This window comes from Phaethon aethereus, assembly GCF_964289735.1.
Source record: "Phaethon aethereus genome assembly, chromosome: 15".
Lineage (NCBI taxonomy): Eukaryota > Metazoa > Chordata > Aves > Phaethontiformes > Phaethontidae > Phaethon > Phaethon aethereus.
In genome coordinates, this window is record NC_138591.1 from 18,480,477 (window position 1) to 18,494,843 (window position 14,367).

Sequence of the window (14,367 nt, forward strand, 5' to 3'; positions counted from 1 at the left end):
CGGGCGCGGCTGTCGCTCAGCGCGCAGCGAAAGTGACAGCGGGGGCGGGGCGGCCGCGCGCCGGGCGCGTATTTAACTTGGGCGGCGAGCGGCGGCGCGGCAGAGCGCGGCGGGCGGGCGGCGGGGCGGGCGGGGAGGGTTGTGCGGCGCGGCCGAGCCGGACTGCACCGACCTGCACCGACCTGCACCCATCCGCGCTGCGCCGAGCCGAGCCCCGCCGGGCTGCGCCGAGCCGAGACCCGGCAGCGCAGGGCGCGGAGCGGGCGAGGCGCGGAGCCGCGGCTGGATGCGCTGAGCGCGGCGGGGCCGAGCGGGCCCCCGGAGGAGCGGCAGCAGCGGCAGCGGCAGCAGCAGCAGCATGGGTCGCCGGGGCTGCTGAGCGGCGGCCGAGCCCGCCTCTGCCCGCCCCCGCCGAGGAGCCGCGCGGAGCGGCGGGCGCCGCCAGGGACCGCGCCGGGAGCCGGGGCGCGCCGCCTCGCCTGTGCCGGGGACACCCCCCCCCCCCGCCGAGGATGCCCCGGGGGGCCGCGGGCCGCCCCCGCCGCTCGCCATGAGGAGGAGCCCGGCCGGGCCGCGGGCGCTGCCGGCGCCGCCCGCCGCCGCCTGAGCCCCGCGCCCCGGCGGTGCCCGCGCAGGGGCCGCCCGAGCGGGCCGCGGCGCCGTGACCCTCCTCCCCGCCCCCTCGCCCGGCTCGCCCGGCTATAAAGGAGGGTTTTATTCTCGGGCTCCGGTCTCACGCCAAACCCTGTCACACCGTCTAGACAAGCTGTCGTGGGGCTCGGCCCAGCTGTCACCATGGCGATGGAGACGAGTCCGCTGTGAATTTTGGGGGGGAGCGAGCGAGAGCGGCGGAGGAGGAGGAGGAGGAGGAGGAAGGCTCGGCCGCCGCCGTGCCCTGCCCTGCCCCGCCACCGCCCGCGGGGGAGGCACGGACCCCCCGGCGCTCTCGGCCGCGGCTGGAGCCGGCCCGGCGGGGAGCCCCGGGGAGCCAGCGGCCGCGGGCGCGGAGCGAGCCTCAGATGCGTCTGTCACACAACCCCGGCCGAGCTATTTAAAGTAACGGGCCTCGCCGGACTTTTGTCTCTGCCTATTTATGAGTCCCCGGGAGCTGGCAGGCGCCGCCGGGCAGCGCTAACAGCCGAGCCCGCAGCGCCAGCCCCGCGGGGAAGCCAGCGCCGAGCCGGGGCCGGCGGGGCCCGCCCGGAGCATGACGGCGATCCGGGCGCTCCTGCTCTGCTCCTGCCTGGGGCTGCTGCGGCCGGCGGGCGGGCAGCCCTTCCTGCGGCTGCGACCCTCGCCCAGCGACAACCTGCCCGTCAAAGACATCGTGGAGCACCCGGACCCCGAGTACGACCCCAAGGAGCAGGACCTGGACGAGAGGACGCTGAGGAAGAAGCTGGGCAGCCATTTCGACCCCGGTTTCATGGCCGTGGCCGTGCCGGGGCCGGCCAACGCCTCGGGCGCCGAGGCGGCGGCGGGGCGGGGGCGGGCGGCGCTGCCCGCCGAGCTGCGGCGGCTGGAGCTGGGTCCGCCCCAGGGACCGCGCCTCAGGGTGGGCAAGAAGGCGCGGCGGAAGGTGCTGCAGTGGCTCTGGGCGTACACCTACTGCCCCGTCCTCTACACCTGGAAGGACCTGGGCGTCCGCTTCTGGCCCCGCTACATCAAGGAGGGCAACTGCTTCGCCGAGAAGTCCTGCTCGCTGCCCGAGGGCATGTTCTGCAAGCCCGTCAAGTCGGTCACCAAGACCTTCCTGCGCTGGCACTGCCAGGGCTGGTCCAGCCAGAAGTACTGCACCTGGATCCCCGTGCAGTACCCGCTCATCTCCGAGTGCAAGTGCTCCTGCTAGCCCCCCCGGCCCCTTGCACTGCCGCCTCTTGTCGTTTGGATGGTGGTTTTTTATTTTTTTTTGGGGGTGGTGGTGGTTTTTTTCCCACACCACCCCCCCCAGCGCGGGGTGGGAGGAACCGGGTTTGGGGTTTTTGGTTTTTTTGGTTGGTTGGGTTTTTTGTTGGTTTTTTTTTTTTTTTTGGACTTATTTTAATGTTATTTTATTTGAAAGGGGAAAAGCAAACCCAGGAACTGCAGGGCAGGCCAAAGGCACAGTAAAGCACTACAATCAGATGTCTATTTTTATACGTATATAGCCTTCTAACAAAAGGAAAATAAAAAACTAAAAAAGAAAAAAAGAAAAAAAAAATTACCAGCCGTGTAAATAGAGAGATTTTAATGGAAAGGGGGGAAATCGCAGCTGTTTTTTATTATTATTATAATTATTATTGTTATTATTATTATTTTAAAGACATAGGACCACATTTTAAACGCATCCCCACAGAATCTGAGCACTTCCCTGCTGAAGGGAAGGGCAGAAATTTCCTGTAAAGATGATTTTATCAAAAGAAGAAAAGGGGGGGGGTAAAAAAAAAACACAAACAAAACAAAAACGGCAGCATCCCCGAAGACGGTTGTTTCTCTGTGCTGTATTTTTTTCTCGTCTTCTTCAGATCTTGTCAGTGATGTTTGAACTAATTTGCCAAGCTCTCTAGAGTTTTTTTTAAGTGTATAACGATTAATTAAGGAGAAAATTTTAAAGAAAAGTACAAATCTATGAAAGAGTGGAATCGTTTTGTTGTGTGGGAATACATATAGTCATGTAGAGATGTTAAAGGAAATTTTCTGTGTACAGTTTATTTATTTTTAACATTTGTGTATAGGAAAAAAAAGCTAGAGATTATGCCAGAAACTATTGGAAATGTTTACTTGAATATTCCTTTAAAAACATATCAATGTAAATATGAGCTATCACTGATCAAAACATTTTTAGCAATAAACTCTATCTTTGAAGAAAATCCCCGTGCTGCACCCCAGCTCCCTGGGAGACCAGCGGAGACTCGAATTCTTGCTCGGAGCAGGTGATGAGTAAAAGGCTTTGGCTGGGCCACGCTGGTGTAAATCGCGAGACGCCCCGAAGGTTGCTGGAGCTCCACCACTTTACGCCTCTCCGGGATCCCGCTCTGGGTTTTCTTTGCATATATAACCTGTTGGGGAAGGAAAAAAAAATAAAAAGACAGGAGAGAAGTGGCTCATAACGCATAAAAGAGCTGCCATGTCCCAGAGAGGAGGTGTCATCTGAAGTCCTTGGGAGATTCCTGCTTCGTGTCGCCCGTCCTGGGCTCCCGCATGCTCTGTGGCGCTTGGATTCGGCTCTCCCGCTGGCAGAGGAAGCGGTCGAGGTTACCGCCCCGGCCATCAAAGCGCCTGACACAGCTTGGCAGCTCCGTGTGTGTCAGAACAAATGTTTTTTTCTCGGCTGCCGCCACTAGCACAGGAGGGAAGGATGGAGACGAGCCCTGTGCCCAGCCCTGCTGCCGCGACGGAGCCCCGGGGCTGGCATCTCTCCCCCGTGGCGTCGCCGGGTGCGTGCTGGGGTCAGCAGGAAGCGCTGACCCTCCGACGGCGCTGCGCGCCCTCAGCTTGCCACCCTCAAGTGCCAGGGCTGGTGGGACCCCCTGCTCTCCCGCTGGAGCTCACGGAGCCAGGGCAAGGGAGAGACGGGACGGCACTGGCAGCACAAGCCCACTCCCAACGGAGATCTGTCTGTCTGTCTGTCCGTCATAGGGCTTGGAGCAGGGCCCTGATGGGCTGCCAGGCCGTCCCTCTGCGTGCTCTGCGTGGGCTGGTGGTGCTGGAGGGGAAGGTTGGACCGTTCCCTCCGGTGTCTGAAACGCGCCCGGCATCCCCAAGGAACAAACTGCTGCCGAAGGCCCTTGCCAGCGAGGAGCTGTGCTCTGCCAAGCTGTCTGCGGAGCGGCAGGGAGACCCCGTCCCCCTCCAGCTCGGCACGCAGCGGAGGAGAGCGGCATGACACCGAGCCTGTGGGAAGGCGCCGGGACCCTCCAAGGGATCTGGCTCGCATGCCTCCATCTTCCTCCGAGGGGACTGAGGTCCAGCGAGCCCCTCTGGAGCAGGCCTGTGCAGCCCACAGGTCATGCGCAGATTGAGGCCGAAACGGGGAGAGGGCTTTTCTAATGGGCACGGTGGGGACGAGGCCAGAGGGACAGTGACATCCAGCAGCCCGTGTCCCAGCAGAGCCCTGCGGCCGTCTGCGCAGCCCCGCACGAGGGGGCAGGTTGGCTTTTCCACGCGTTCGTCAGCGAGGGACCGGGGAAGGGGGGGGACGCGGAGGGCAGGGTGGAAAAGAGACCTCGGCGAAGGCAATGTGCAAAACATCAGGGGCATTTGGGAGAGGAAGGGGAAAGCTCATTTTGCAAGAGGAACAACATCTGTGGTGTGGGGGCCGAACATCTGTAGGAGGGAGCATGGGGGGAGGGCATTCTGGGAAAATATTTCTGACATAATCCCAACAGTATCTGGTGTGTTGGGATTTGGTTACAAATGGCCCTCTAACGTCTTTGTGCGTTTTGTTCTGCTGGTTTCAGGGGCAAACAGAGACCCCTGCTTTGTGCTAACCTGGGAAATAAACCATTCGCTGGGCTCAATGGCTGAGTTCAGTTGCGCGGGGAAGGGGGGGTGGGAACGGGGAAGGCGAGATTTGTGTGAACTCCGGCGAAAACCAGCCTAAAAGCCTCCGTGCCATGTGCTGGAGGGAGGAGGGGGGCTGCCTCTGTCCCTGGGGAGGACTCAGTGGTCCCGCTTGAGATGATGGCTTGTCTGGAGGCGAAAGCATGAGAGCCGAGGTGCTTGGTGCGGACAGGGGCCGGGGAGCAGAGGGCGGCCCCACGGCGTGTGTGCCAGCTCGCCGGGCCCTGCCTCGCCAACCTGCCGCAGCGCTGGCGTGTGGTCACCTCGTGCCGATGCGTGGTCACCTCGTGCCGAGGCACCTCCTGCTCGGCCGCCCCGGGATGCGATGAGTCGGACGTGTGACGGCCAGGCCGTGAGCGTGATGGCTCGCCTCGTCTGCTGAGCCTCAAAGGAGTGAAAGACAAAGGGGAACAAGCCTGGTTCTTTGGTGCGGTTATTTCATTGTCTCCCCAAGCTGCTTGTGATTAAGGGACAAGCTGGGGGGAGGAAAGGGGGCAGAACAGGCAGAACCTCGGGATGCGGTGGGTGCCAACTTCTGAAGACATGGGTCTTTCCTCCTGCGCTCTGGGGTGATGGCCCGGGAGATTGGCCCAGAGCACCGAGGGTGGGTGGCATCCTCTACGTTGGGTCACGCTTGTCATCACACTGGCAAGAGACATGCATGGCCGTGGCCACACACTGACAGGCGTGTGCACGCCCGCTCCTGGGCACCCGGTCCTTCCATTCACTCCGTATTTGCAGGGGGACCGTGTCCATGCCCTGTGAAGCCGCAGTGAGACACTCTCTTTGCAGTCTTCCTTCTCTTTGCTGAGTCTTGGGGCTTAAAAGCAGAAGGTGGTTAGCAGGGAATCACCCTTCTTCCTTCGGGCAGGGCAGAGCGGACGTGGCAGAGGAGGCTCCATGGGACCTGACGGCTGCCCCATGCGCTGCAGGCACAGGTCCACTGGCATGACGGGGAAGCGAAGGCAGCTTTTCGCTCCACAGCCAGCACTGGCCAGAGCTTACCTGCTCCAACACCACGTGCTGTGCTGGGGCAACTCCCTTGGCTGGATCATATCCGGATCGCTTCCTTGTAGTCCCTACAAAGCCCGGCTGGGAGTACAGAGCCCCTTTCTTAGGTCTGCAGAGGTCTCCATGTCTTCCTTCTTTCTTCTGTTCATCTCTTCCTTCTCCATCTCTTCCTCCTTGCGTGTCAGGGTGCTTCTGTCCCCTGGTGAATTGCTCTCCTGTGCATGAACCCCAGATTTAGATGATCTTGTTTGTCTTGGGAGAGAGTGTGAGCTCAGGATGGCTTCTGACATTTAACTCAGTGGTACAGAGACACTTTTCCACTTGCCTTTCACATCCCTGTTTGGCTTTGACACCAGCAGCAGGTTAACTCTTTTGCCTCTGTTGCCAAAGGGTGTTTCATCCCCGTTTTCCTGTGCCACCTTGCCCTGTTTAGCTCAGGTCCCCTCAACTAAGGCTGGCCTCCAGGAATACAGTTTCTGTCAGCGTGCCGGCTCTGCCAGGGTGACCCAGATTCACAGGGCCAGAGCTTGCAGATGTCTAATGCCAACTCTTGAGATATCTGACTCAGGCCTGGGTGATGATCTAAGGCCATCACTCATCGTTCCTAGAAAGGCAGACGAACGGTCTGGAGGCAGTAACTGGCCTCCTCAAACTGTCAAGCCCAGGCTAAACTGAGACTTTTCTCAACGTGCAAAATTGTGCTCATCTCCTCTTCCAGTGTGAGCGTTTGCTGTTAACTTGCCTTTGCAGCCCGGCATGGCCACCAGGAGCTGTCAGGGAAAGCCAGTCTTCCTGCATGTCCTGCTTGGTCCACCAGGAGGTCCCTGGTGAGTCTGTTCTGCTGACCACTCTTGGCTAGGAGGTCCAGGTGAGCTGGGCTTGCTTCCTCCAGGCACCCCCAGCTTCTTGTTTGTCACCTTGGCGAAAAATGTGCAACACTGATGTTAGCAGCACCAGTACAGGCCAGGGTGGACCATGCTGACCAGAGGTGTGCCCCGTGGGCTGGGCAGATGTGGGCTCTTGTCGCACCATGTCCCCAGGGCTGCCAGGTGTGAGGGTGGGGATCTGCTTCCTCTGCGCAAGACCCACCTCAGGCTGCCTTTCTCTTCACTCCTTTGCAGTTCTCCTTAGCTGCCTGTGTCTCCATGTTTAGTAAACCCAACCACATGCCCAGTTGCTGCTTGGCAGAGCTGGGCCCTGACCCCTTGCCAGGATGCGTGTGAGGGGATGCAGGGAGTATCTAGGGCTTTACTCACTGTCACTCCAAAGGTGAACGATGGACTGCTGGTTCATCTGCAAAAAATGTGCATGAGCCTCCCTTTCCCCTCAGTGATTAAAAACAAACATTAACAGCAGCACCATCCAGGAGACATGGTTGCTCCTCTGCATTAGCTGTTTGGTATTCTGCTTAAAAATGTCAGACACCCCGTCAAGGAGAAGGGACCACATCATGTGGCGCCTGGAGCCCAATCAGAGAGGCAGAGCCACGAAGAGCAAATCACGACTAGCTGGGAGGCAGCACTCGCAAGCCGACCATTGGCTAAAATGGCTCTTTCAGGCAGCCAGTGAATGAAACCATTCACAAAAAAAGCAGGGCTAGTTTGCAAACAGCAAAACAGTCTACATATTTTTTTTTTTTGCACTGTATGAGTCTGCCAGGGAGACACCCAACCCTGAAGCAGATGTGTGGGACGTGGCTGATGCAGTCGTGCCCAAGCCCAGCATAGGTGCAGTGAATTCAGGAGGACCGATTCCGCCTCTCAGTTTGCAGGCCCCGACGTTCCTCCCGAGGAGGTTTAATGCCCTGCTGGGAGAACCTCAGCCTCCTGCCAAACTCCCTGGAGAGGAGCACAGATCACCAAGGGCCCACGGACCACCACTGGTGTGTGGTAGGAGACCCCGCTCTGCAGCATCACACAGATGTCCTGAAAAGGGAAAGGACCCCCACAGAAGCCCACACTCACAGAGAGCTGACAGAACATATGATGGGAAAGGCTCCTCCTTGGATCTGGAAGATGGACATGAAGGGTATTACTCTGGGTAGCTGCCAGATCTGGGGCTGCTCACAGAGTGCCTGGCTAGGTTAGCCATATCATGTGCCTTGTCACCCACAAACACGGTCCTTGGAAACTAGTTATCTCTCCATGCTGGAGAGCAGAGAGCAAAGTCACCAGCCAAGCTCACTGGCCACCCCCATTAGTTAGCATCTGGACCTTCCCTCCCACGGAAGTCTTACAAGCCACTACGAAAAGCCAGGGCTCTGGAGCCACTGCTGCCAGAGCTGCTGGGGGTCCACGGTGAGGACCCTGGAGCTCCCAGGATGGCAATTCCACCATCTGAGCAGCAGCATGCCCAGCAAGCACCCTTTTGCAGCTCCTGTGTCCCAGCGTTGGCTGCTTTGGAGGCAGCCTTTGGGGAGGCGGCAGGAGGCAGAGCCGAGCGTCAGGAATGCTGAGAAGGGAAGTAAAGGCTGCATCTCTGGGTGCCAGGGCAGGAGTGCCTTTGGGGAGCAGGCTGGGGTCTGGGGTAGGAAAAGAGACAACGGTGCTGGAGAAAGTCTGTCACAGATGCTGGCTCACTCTGGAGAATCACATACAGGTGTTCAGGTATATAGGCTTCTTGGAGGGTTGTGTAAGACTATCAGATCCCCTCTGAGGCTGGCTGCGCCCTCAAGCATTGCCTGGTCTGCTTCCATCCCACTTACTGCCAAAAGACACTTTCTCTCCAGGAGATGGTACTAACAAAGGACTGGGCCTCCAGCCTTGGCTCAGTTTCTCTACTTTATTGGGACAGGGACCATATTTCATCCTGGAGCTGAGATTAAGCACTGAGCTGGACTCAGTGTTCCGCTCTTTGACCGTATTTTAGGAAAGAGCCTACTTTTGCGTCCTCCCTTCCCACTAGGAACCGCAGCCAGCAATCCTCTTGGACACCTCTTTGAGCCAGAGAAGGCAGCGTGCAGGTCAATGCATAGCTATGAAGCTGGACTTTGCCACTAATAATGAACGTTGGTGAAGGTGCGTGTAGTGTTGTAGTACCCAACAGAAGCCCTTGGCCAAGCTGCACCAGGAGGTGCCTTCAGCCCAGGCTGCCCACTGGCTGCTGAACTGGGCTGCGGTGCAGTTTCTCACCAGGAACACGGAGGCTCTGCCTCCTCCCAGACATTGCTCTGGAGATGGTCCCAGCGGGGAGCAGCTGGCCCCAGAGCAGGCCGGGGTACCCCCAGCCGCGCATGGACAGGTTGGGGCGGTGGCACGCTGCTGGGGCCTGCCCCCAGGACTGAGGCAGGGTGGGTGGCCCCTCGCTGGGGGTGGCCCTGGGGAGCGGCTGCGACAGCCCCACGCTGCGGCAGAGGGGCTTGTGTTGGGGCTCTGGTGCTCGGCTCAGTCAGGGCTCCGGAGAGGCCGGGGACCTCGGGGAGCGTTCGGGTGTGGGCTGCGCAGTGGGCAGCGGGCCTGGGCCTCCACCCTCAGAGGGGATCAAGCCCGGCGTGCAGGCCGGCAGCGCCTGGGGCAAAGGACCCTGCCCCGGAGGATGCTGCCCGCGGCCCGCCCCAGCTCCAGGGGTTGTCCCGGCCCCGCGGCCTCCCGCCTCCGCGGCGCCGGGGCGGCAAGGCCAGGCAGGGCCGGGCAGGGCCCACCCGGGGCCGGAGCCTGGCGCCGCTGCCGCGGGCGCCGTGACCCGGGAGGAGGGCGCCACCTGGCGGCCGCGCGGGGCCAGGCGGGCCCCGCCGCCCCGCCCCACCCGCCGGGTGCTGCCCGCGGGGTCGCTCCCGCCCGGGCCCTCGCACGGGCCCTTCCCCGCCACCCCCCCACCGGGCCCCGCCGGCGCCTTGCAGGCTGCTCCCGGGCGGCCACCAGGGCTCGGAGCGATGCCGCGGGTTCCCCAGGCCTATGGCTCTGCCCCATCCCAGGCAGTTCCCTCCCGCCGCACTGCGGGCAGGGACCTGTGTGGGGCCTGCCCTTGGGGCCTCACGGCCCTTCCCGCTCTTGGGGGCCGCGGGAGAAGACTGGCAGAGCCCCAGCACCCGCCACAGGGATCACAGCTTCGAGGAGCAGGGAGCAGCCGGCCTTGGGCCCCACTGTGCCAGAGGGGAGCTGGCGGTGGCGAGGACACGCCGAAGCCTTTGCCAAGTGGTCTGGGAGAGGTGTGGTGCGGCAGTGTTGGTGAGGACCTTGTCCTGCCGAGGGAGCTGTGCCTTTCCCATGGGGCAGCCAAGGGCCCTCTGGGCTGAAGCTTTGAGCCTGGGTTGGATGATGCGTGTTGGACACGCAGCAGCTCTCCAGGAAGTCCAGCTTCTCGCCAGCCACCACCCAGAGGTCCCATTAGGCCACCCCAGTGTTGCAGGAGCTGCCTTTTCCTCTGGCTGCTGCAGCAGCAGTGGCAGCCACTGGCCAGCAAACAGACCCAAGAAGGCCAAAGCCCTCCACGATTTTCATCTGGGCTGCAGTCAATTTGTTCTTCATGAGGAACTTTAGCATGCCTTGAATATAAAGGCTTCCCATGGGGACTGACTAAGCAGCCCTCTATCCTCCCGAAGGGAGTGGTGGAAGAAGCACAACCAAAGATACCCTGCATAGAAGAAAGGAGATATCCTCCGTGAATGCTCTGAGTGAAGTGGGATTCATCTAGGCCCCTCCATCTCTGTTGCCTACGCGCCGAGTGTCTGTACACAGTTGTTGTCCTGGTCCAGGTCCAGCCCTGTTGTCCAGCTCAGTTACTTCAATAAGGCTTCAAATTGCTTAACAAATACCACACAAATGTTTCAACCCTGAGAATTTGTACTGTGGGCTCAAAATGTGATTTATCTTCATCTATGCCTGCAAGATTTATCAGCCCCAATTTAGAGAATGGCTGCACTCTTTAAAGTGTGGTTCTAGTCAGAAAAACCAACTGGAGTCTCCTCTCAGTGAGTAGGACACATGGCCAAACCAGAAGGGAAAAATTGAGAAACGTTTTTCTAAAAAAATCCTTGTGTTTTTTGGTCAAAAATTTTGAAGTGTGGCTGAATTTAGAAACATTCGACCAACTCTGTAGCGAGCCAGGAGTCAGGAAAGGAATCATGAAAGTTCAGTCAGGTTTTTTCCTCTGTTGTTCATCAAAATTTCATATTTTGACGCCATTTTTCATCAGAAAGTGCTGGCAAGCACTATGTGGCACATCTGCCTAAGAAAGGCCGTCTGCAAACCGCCGCCGCTTTGCGGTGTGGATGGGAGATGTCTCTGTGGACGCGCACACACAAGAGAATACGAGCACTTGTTCATGTGCTCTGGGCAAGCCTGCTAAAGCATGGGACGTGAGGACTTAATCCTGGGTGTAGAGGAGTGCACTGGTAAATATGGCAGTAATTTCTGACAAACCCTGCAGACTTGCAGTTCCAATCATCACTACCGCACTTCTTTCTTTCTTCTTGCCATGACACTGAGCTCCCAAGGGGAAAGGCTGGCTCTGCTATGCCCTGAGAGCTGCTGGAGCAAGGCCAGGAAATCCCAGTGCCAGGGACAGCTTCTGAGAACATGGAGCCTGTTCTCCCCTCTTAAAAGCTCTTCAATTCAATCTCCGAGGTGCAGGCCGTGCTCAGAAGGACAGGTCCAAAAAAACCAACCCCCAGCAGGGGAAAACCTCAGACCAGGAAGAGAAGATCAAGAACTACAAGAAGACAGGCCATTGAATAGTTGTCGCTAGTATCTGGAGAGACCAGCTGTGGAGCCAAGATGACATTAAGCCAGAGCCATACTGTTAAATACACCTCATCTGGAGGTGGGAAGGCATGGAAGACGGGTGCAGAGACCCATGCTGGAAAGGAACCACCAGAGGAACTGGATTTGCTATTGGAAGGAAACTTTTTCAGACCAAACTTACCTTGAAACTATATTTGTCTATCTGCAGTTTCCCATCAAATTACATTGTAGCAAAAAAAGTCACCATGGGGCATTCTAGAGGCTTCCTTCAGACAGCATCAGAACCTTTTGATCCAGCTTGAACCCCCAGATTCTGTACTTTTAGATTATGGCGCTGGTGTGGTTGCAGTGACACAAGGCAAAAAGGAACCAAAAGGTCCTTTCAGGATGGACAGTGGATGCAATCCTTTCCTGGTAAGTGCGAGGAGAATGTTTTATTCCTCATCAACTTGCCTGGGGCAGTATGTTTTCTCCCCCAGAGAAAATCCTTTGTGATTAAGCCTTTTCTGTACAGTATTTCAGGGCATATAACAAAAAGGATTTTCCTGCCTGCAAGTAGTGTGCTGTTAGACATTTCTAGCTATAGCTCTCAGGTTGGAGGTACAGAATTGGACCTTTTATGTCCACCATCTTTGAGGCTGGGAGGGTCCCAACTTCAATCTCAGCAACAAAGGGCACATGTAAGTCTTGATTTAAAAGGTCTGAAATGACTCTCATCATCTCCTCTGCTTGTCTCATCCAGCCAGTCTCACCTCATCGTGCCTCACCTGGAGTCAGGCACAGGCAGCTGGATCCCATCCGCACTGCCGTCCCGGCTGGCCCGCGGGTGAGATCATCAGGGCCAGATGTCCTGAGGTGGGGGCTTGAGGGGCACTATCCCCCTGTTAGTACGCATGTCACGAAGCACGGCCATGCTGCTGTGCAGTCCCCCTGGACTTGACTCAGCCTGGTTGTTGTCCAGCCCAGCCGTGCAAGAAGCCGTACAGGGGCAGGAAGAAGCCACAGGGATGACTTTCCTGAGGCCAAGTCAGACCCATGACAAGTGAGGAACCCCAGGAGATGCCCTTGTTTCCCCTACCATTGTCAGCAATGCGTTCTGCAGCCAAAGACCTAAGAGCAACCACGGCCCACTCTCTGTGGTCCCCATGTCTCACCAGTGACACCTGGTACCAGCCCTGCCTGTACTCATCCCCTTGGCTACGTCATGGAGGATGCCAAGCAGCTGACATCCTGCTGCCTCTGTCTCACACACTGTTTGGCACGCAGACAGCAAAGGGCTGAGAAGATATGCAATGACTAGTCTTATGGGGGTTACCTTGCCATCACCTTCCCAAACAATTTTAACTAAAAAGAGCTGATAAGCCACCGACTGGCAGGTGGCTGCCAGGGAGCAGAGTCCCTGAGCAGTGCTTCTGGCACTTGGAGTGCAGCAGGCAATATGCTTTCCACCAAAGAGCATTAGCTGGTAGTGCATGCGGTTTTTCCCCAGATCGGGGCGGGGTCACAAGTGCGAAAAGTGCTCCTGATGCTGCCAGGACCTCTGAGACACCAGGTGAAATAAAAGCAGGGTCATGGTATCTGTTGTCTCAAGATCTCTCCTGTGCATGCAGGCATGTCTGGGCATGTGTGAATGATTTAAATCACACCAACAAACGAGATTTCCTCCTTACAGGATGCATCAGCTCGGCTACTGCTCAACGTGCTCATCGCACTTCAGTCAGCAATCTAAGAACTCCAGCCAGGATTGTACAGGCACCTCCCCAGGACTCCCTGGGCTTGTCATAGGGCTATCGCTAGGGTGGCTCTTTACCCTTGGCTTTGTTTAGCATCTCCAGGCCTTTCCTATAAGAGGAACTGCTGGAAGTGTGAATTTCCATGCCTTGGGCCTGCTTGCCAGCACAGGTGCACTCCAAAAACCAGCGGAGAAAAACACAAGGTCCCATCCCTTGCTGTAGCTGTGAAACCTGCCTCCTTGTCATTGCAGAGTGTCCTACTGTGGGAATCTGCTGCTCTCATGCCTCCTGGGTAGGAGTAGAGCTGTGGGGCTGTGAGGAGACTTTTGCTTTCACCTGCACGCACATGGGCAGGTTTTGCTTCTGCCTGTGCTAGGTCTGCTTTTGGACAAGCCAGGGGACCATCTGATGAGCTGGTTGGGTGTTTGAGTCCAAAACTTGGTCCCGGGCTACAACTGTCCCAGGTCTGAGCTGCTTTTGAGACATCTGTCGCCCAGGGCTGAGAAGAGGTTCCCAGGCCTGCTCAGAAGAAAATTGTCGCTGCCTGCTTGGCACCCGAGCTTGGATGGGAATCCTCTTGTTTTTCATGAGCAGGCTGAGCGGTCAGCACATACCATGAGCAACAGTCAGAGGAGCAATAAATAGCTTGCCCAGACCAGAAGGAGACAACCTGTTCAGACTGGACCGCTCATCCCCTGCACCGGGCAGAATGACTATTGCTCTGCGTCAAGGTCCCATGCGTGCGGGGGAAAGAAAGCCTCTGGCCTGGCCCAGACTGCATTGAGTAGGTCCTCCAAGAGCAGCCATGGTTACTGCTGCTATCGGCACGTCCCAAGGACATAGTAGGTGGCCATCGGAGTTGTCTTTGCTCCAGTGGGACATTTGCCTCCTGCTCCCGAAGCTGTGCCAAGATGCCATCACTGCAGGCTGGCTGTGGACCGCTCCTCCAGGGCTGGTTCCCATTTGGCATCGCACCGAACCGTACTCCTGCATCCCAGCAAAAGTCCCAGCTTTGCTTGTTCTCCAGGAAAAGGAGCACTTTGAAAACGTTAAGGTTCTGTAACTCATCCCAGCAAAACCCTGTTTTCCCAGATTATGTTTCTTTGTGGTCTTACACCACCTGTAAGACTGTGGGGAACAGGAGAGGTCCCAAATAGTCAGTGCAAGCCCATCGGTTAGCATTCCCCTTCTCCACTTTAAGGTCTACAACAGAAGCAGGCATAAAGGGTGTTCCTACTGCTACAGGCCAACATTTCCTCCTAGCCACCTCGTGCCGAGCATCAAATATGGAATAGCCAGGGGTTGTAAAGTGCTCTGAACCTGAAAAGTGCTAACTAAGAAAATAAAGCACAACATGAGTGTTATTAATAAATGCCAGCCGCTGTTATATAACTCCTAATCAT

At 57.6% G+C, this 14,367-nt stretch overlaps 1 protein-coding gene across 1 annotated transcript; it reads left to right on the plus strand.

Moving 5' to 3' along the window:
- The first annotated feature begins 865 nt into the window (after positions 1-865).
- On the plus strand, positions 866-2,668 carry LOC309410252 (noggin-2-like). The gene has a single exon (XM_082006618.1). It carries the CDS (start codon positions 1,208-1,210, stop codon positions 1,844-1,846), a length of 639 nt encoding a protein of 212 aa, XP_081862744.1. The 5' UTR covers positions 866-1,207; the 3' UTR covers positions 1,847-2,668.
- Positions 2,669-14,367: the final 11,699 nt, after the last annotated feature.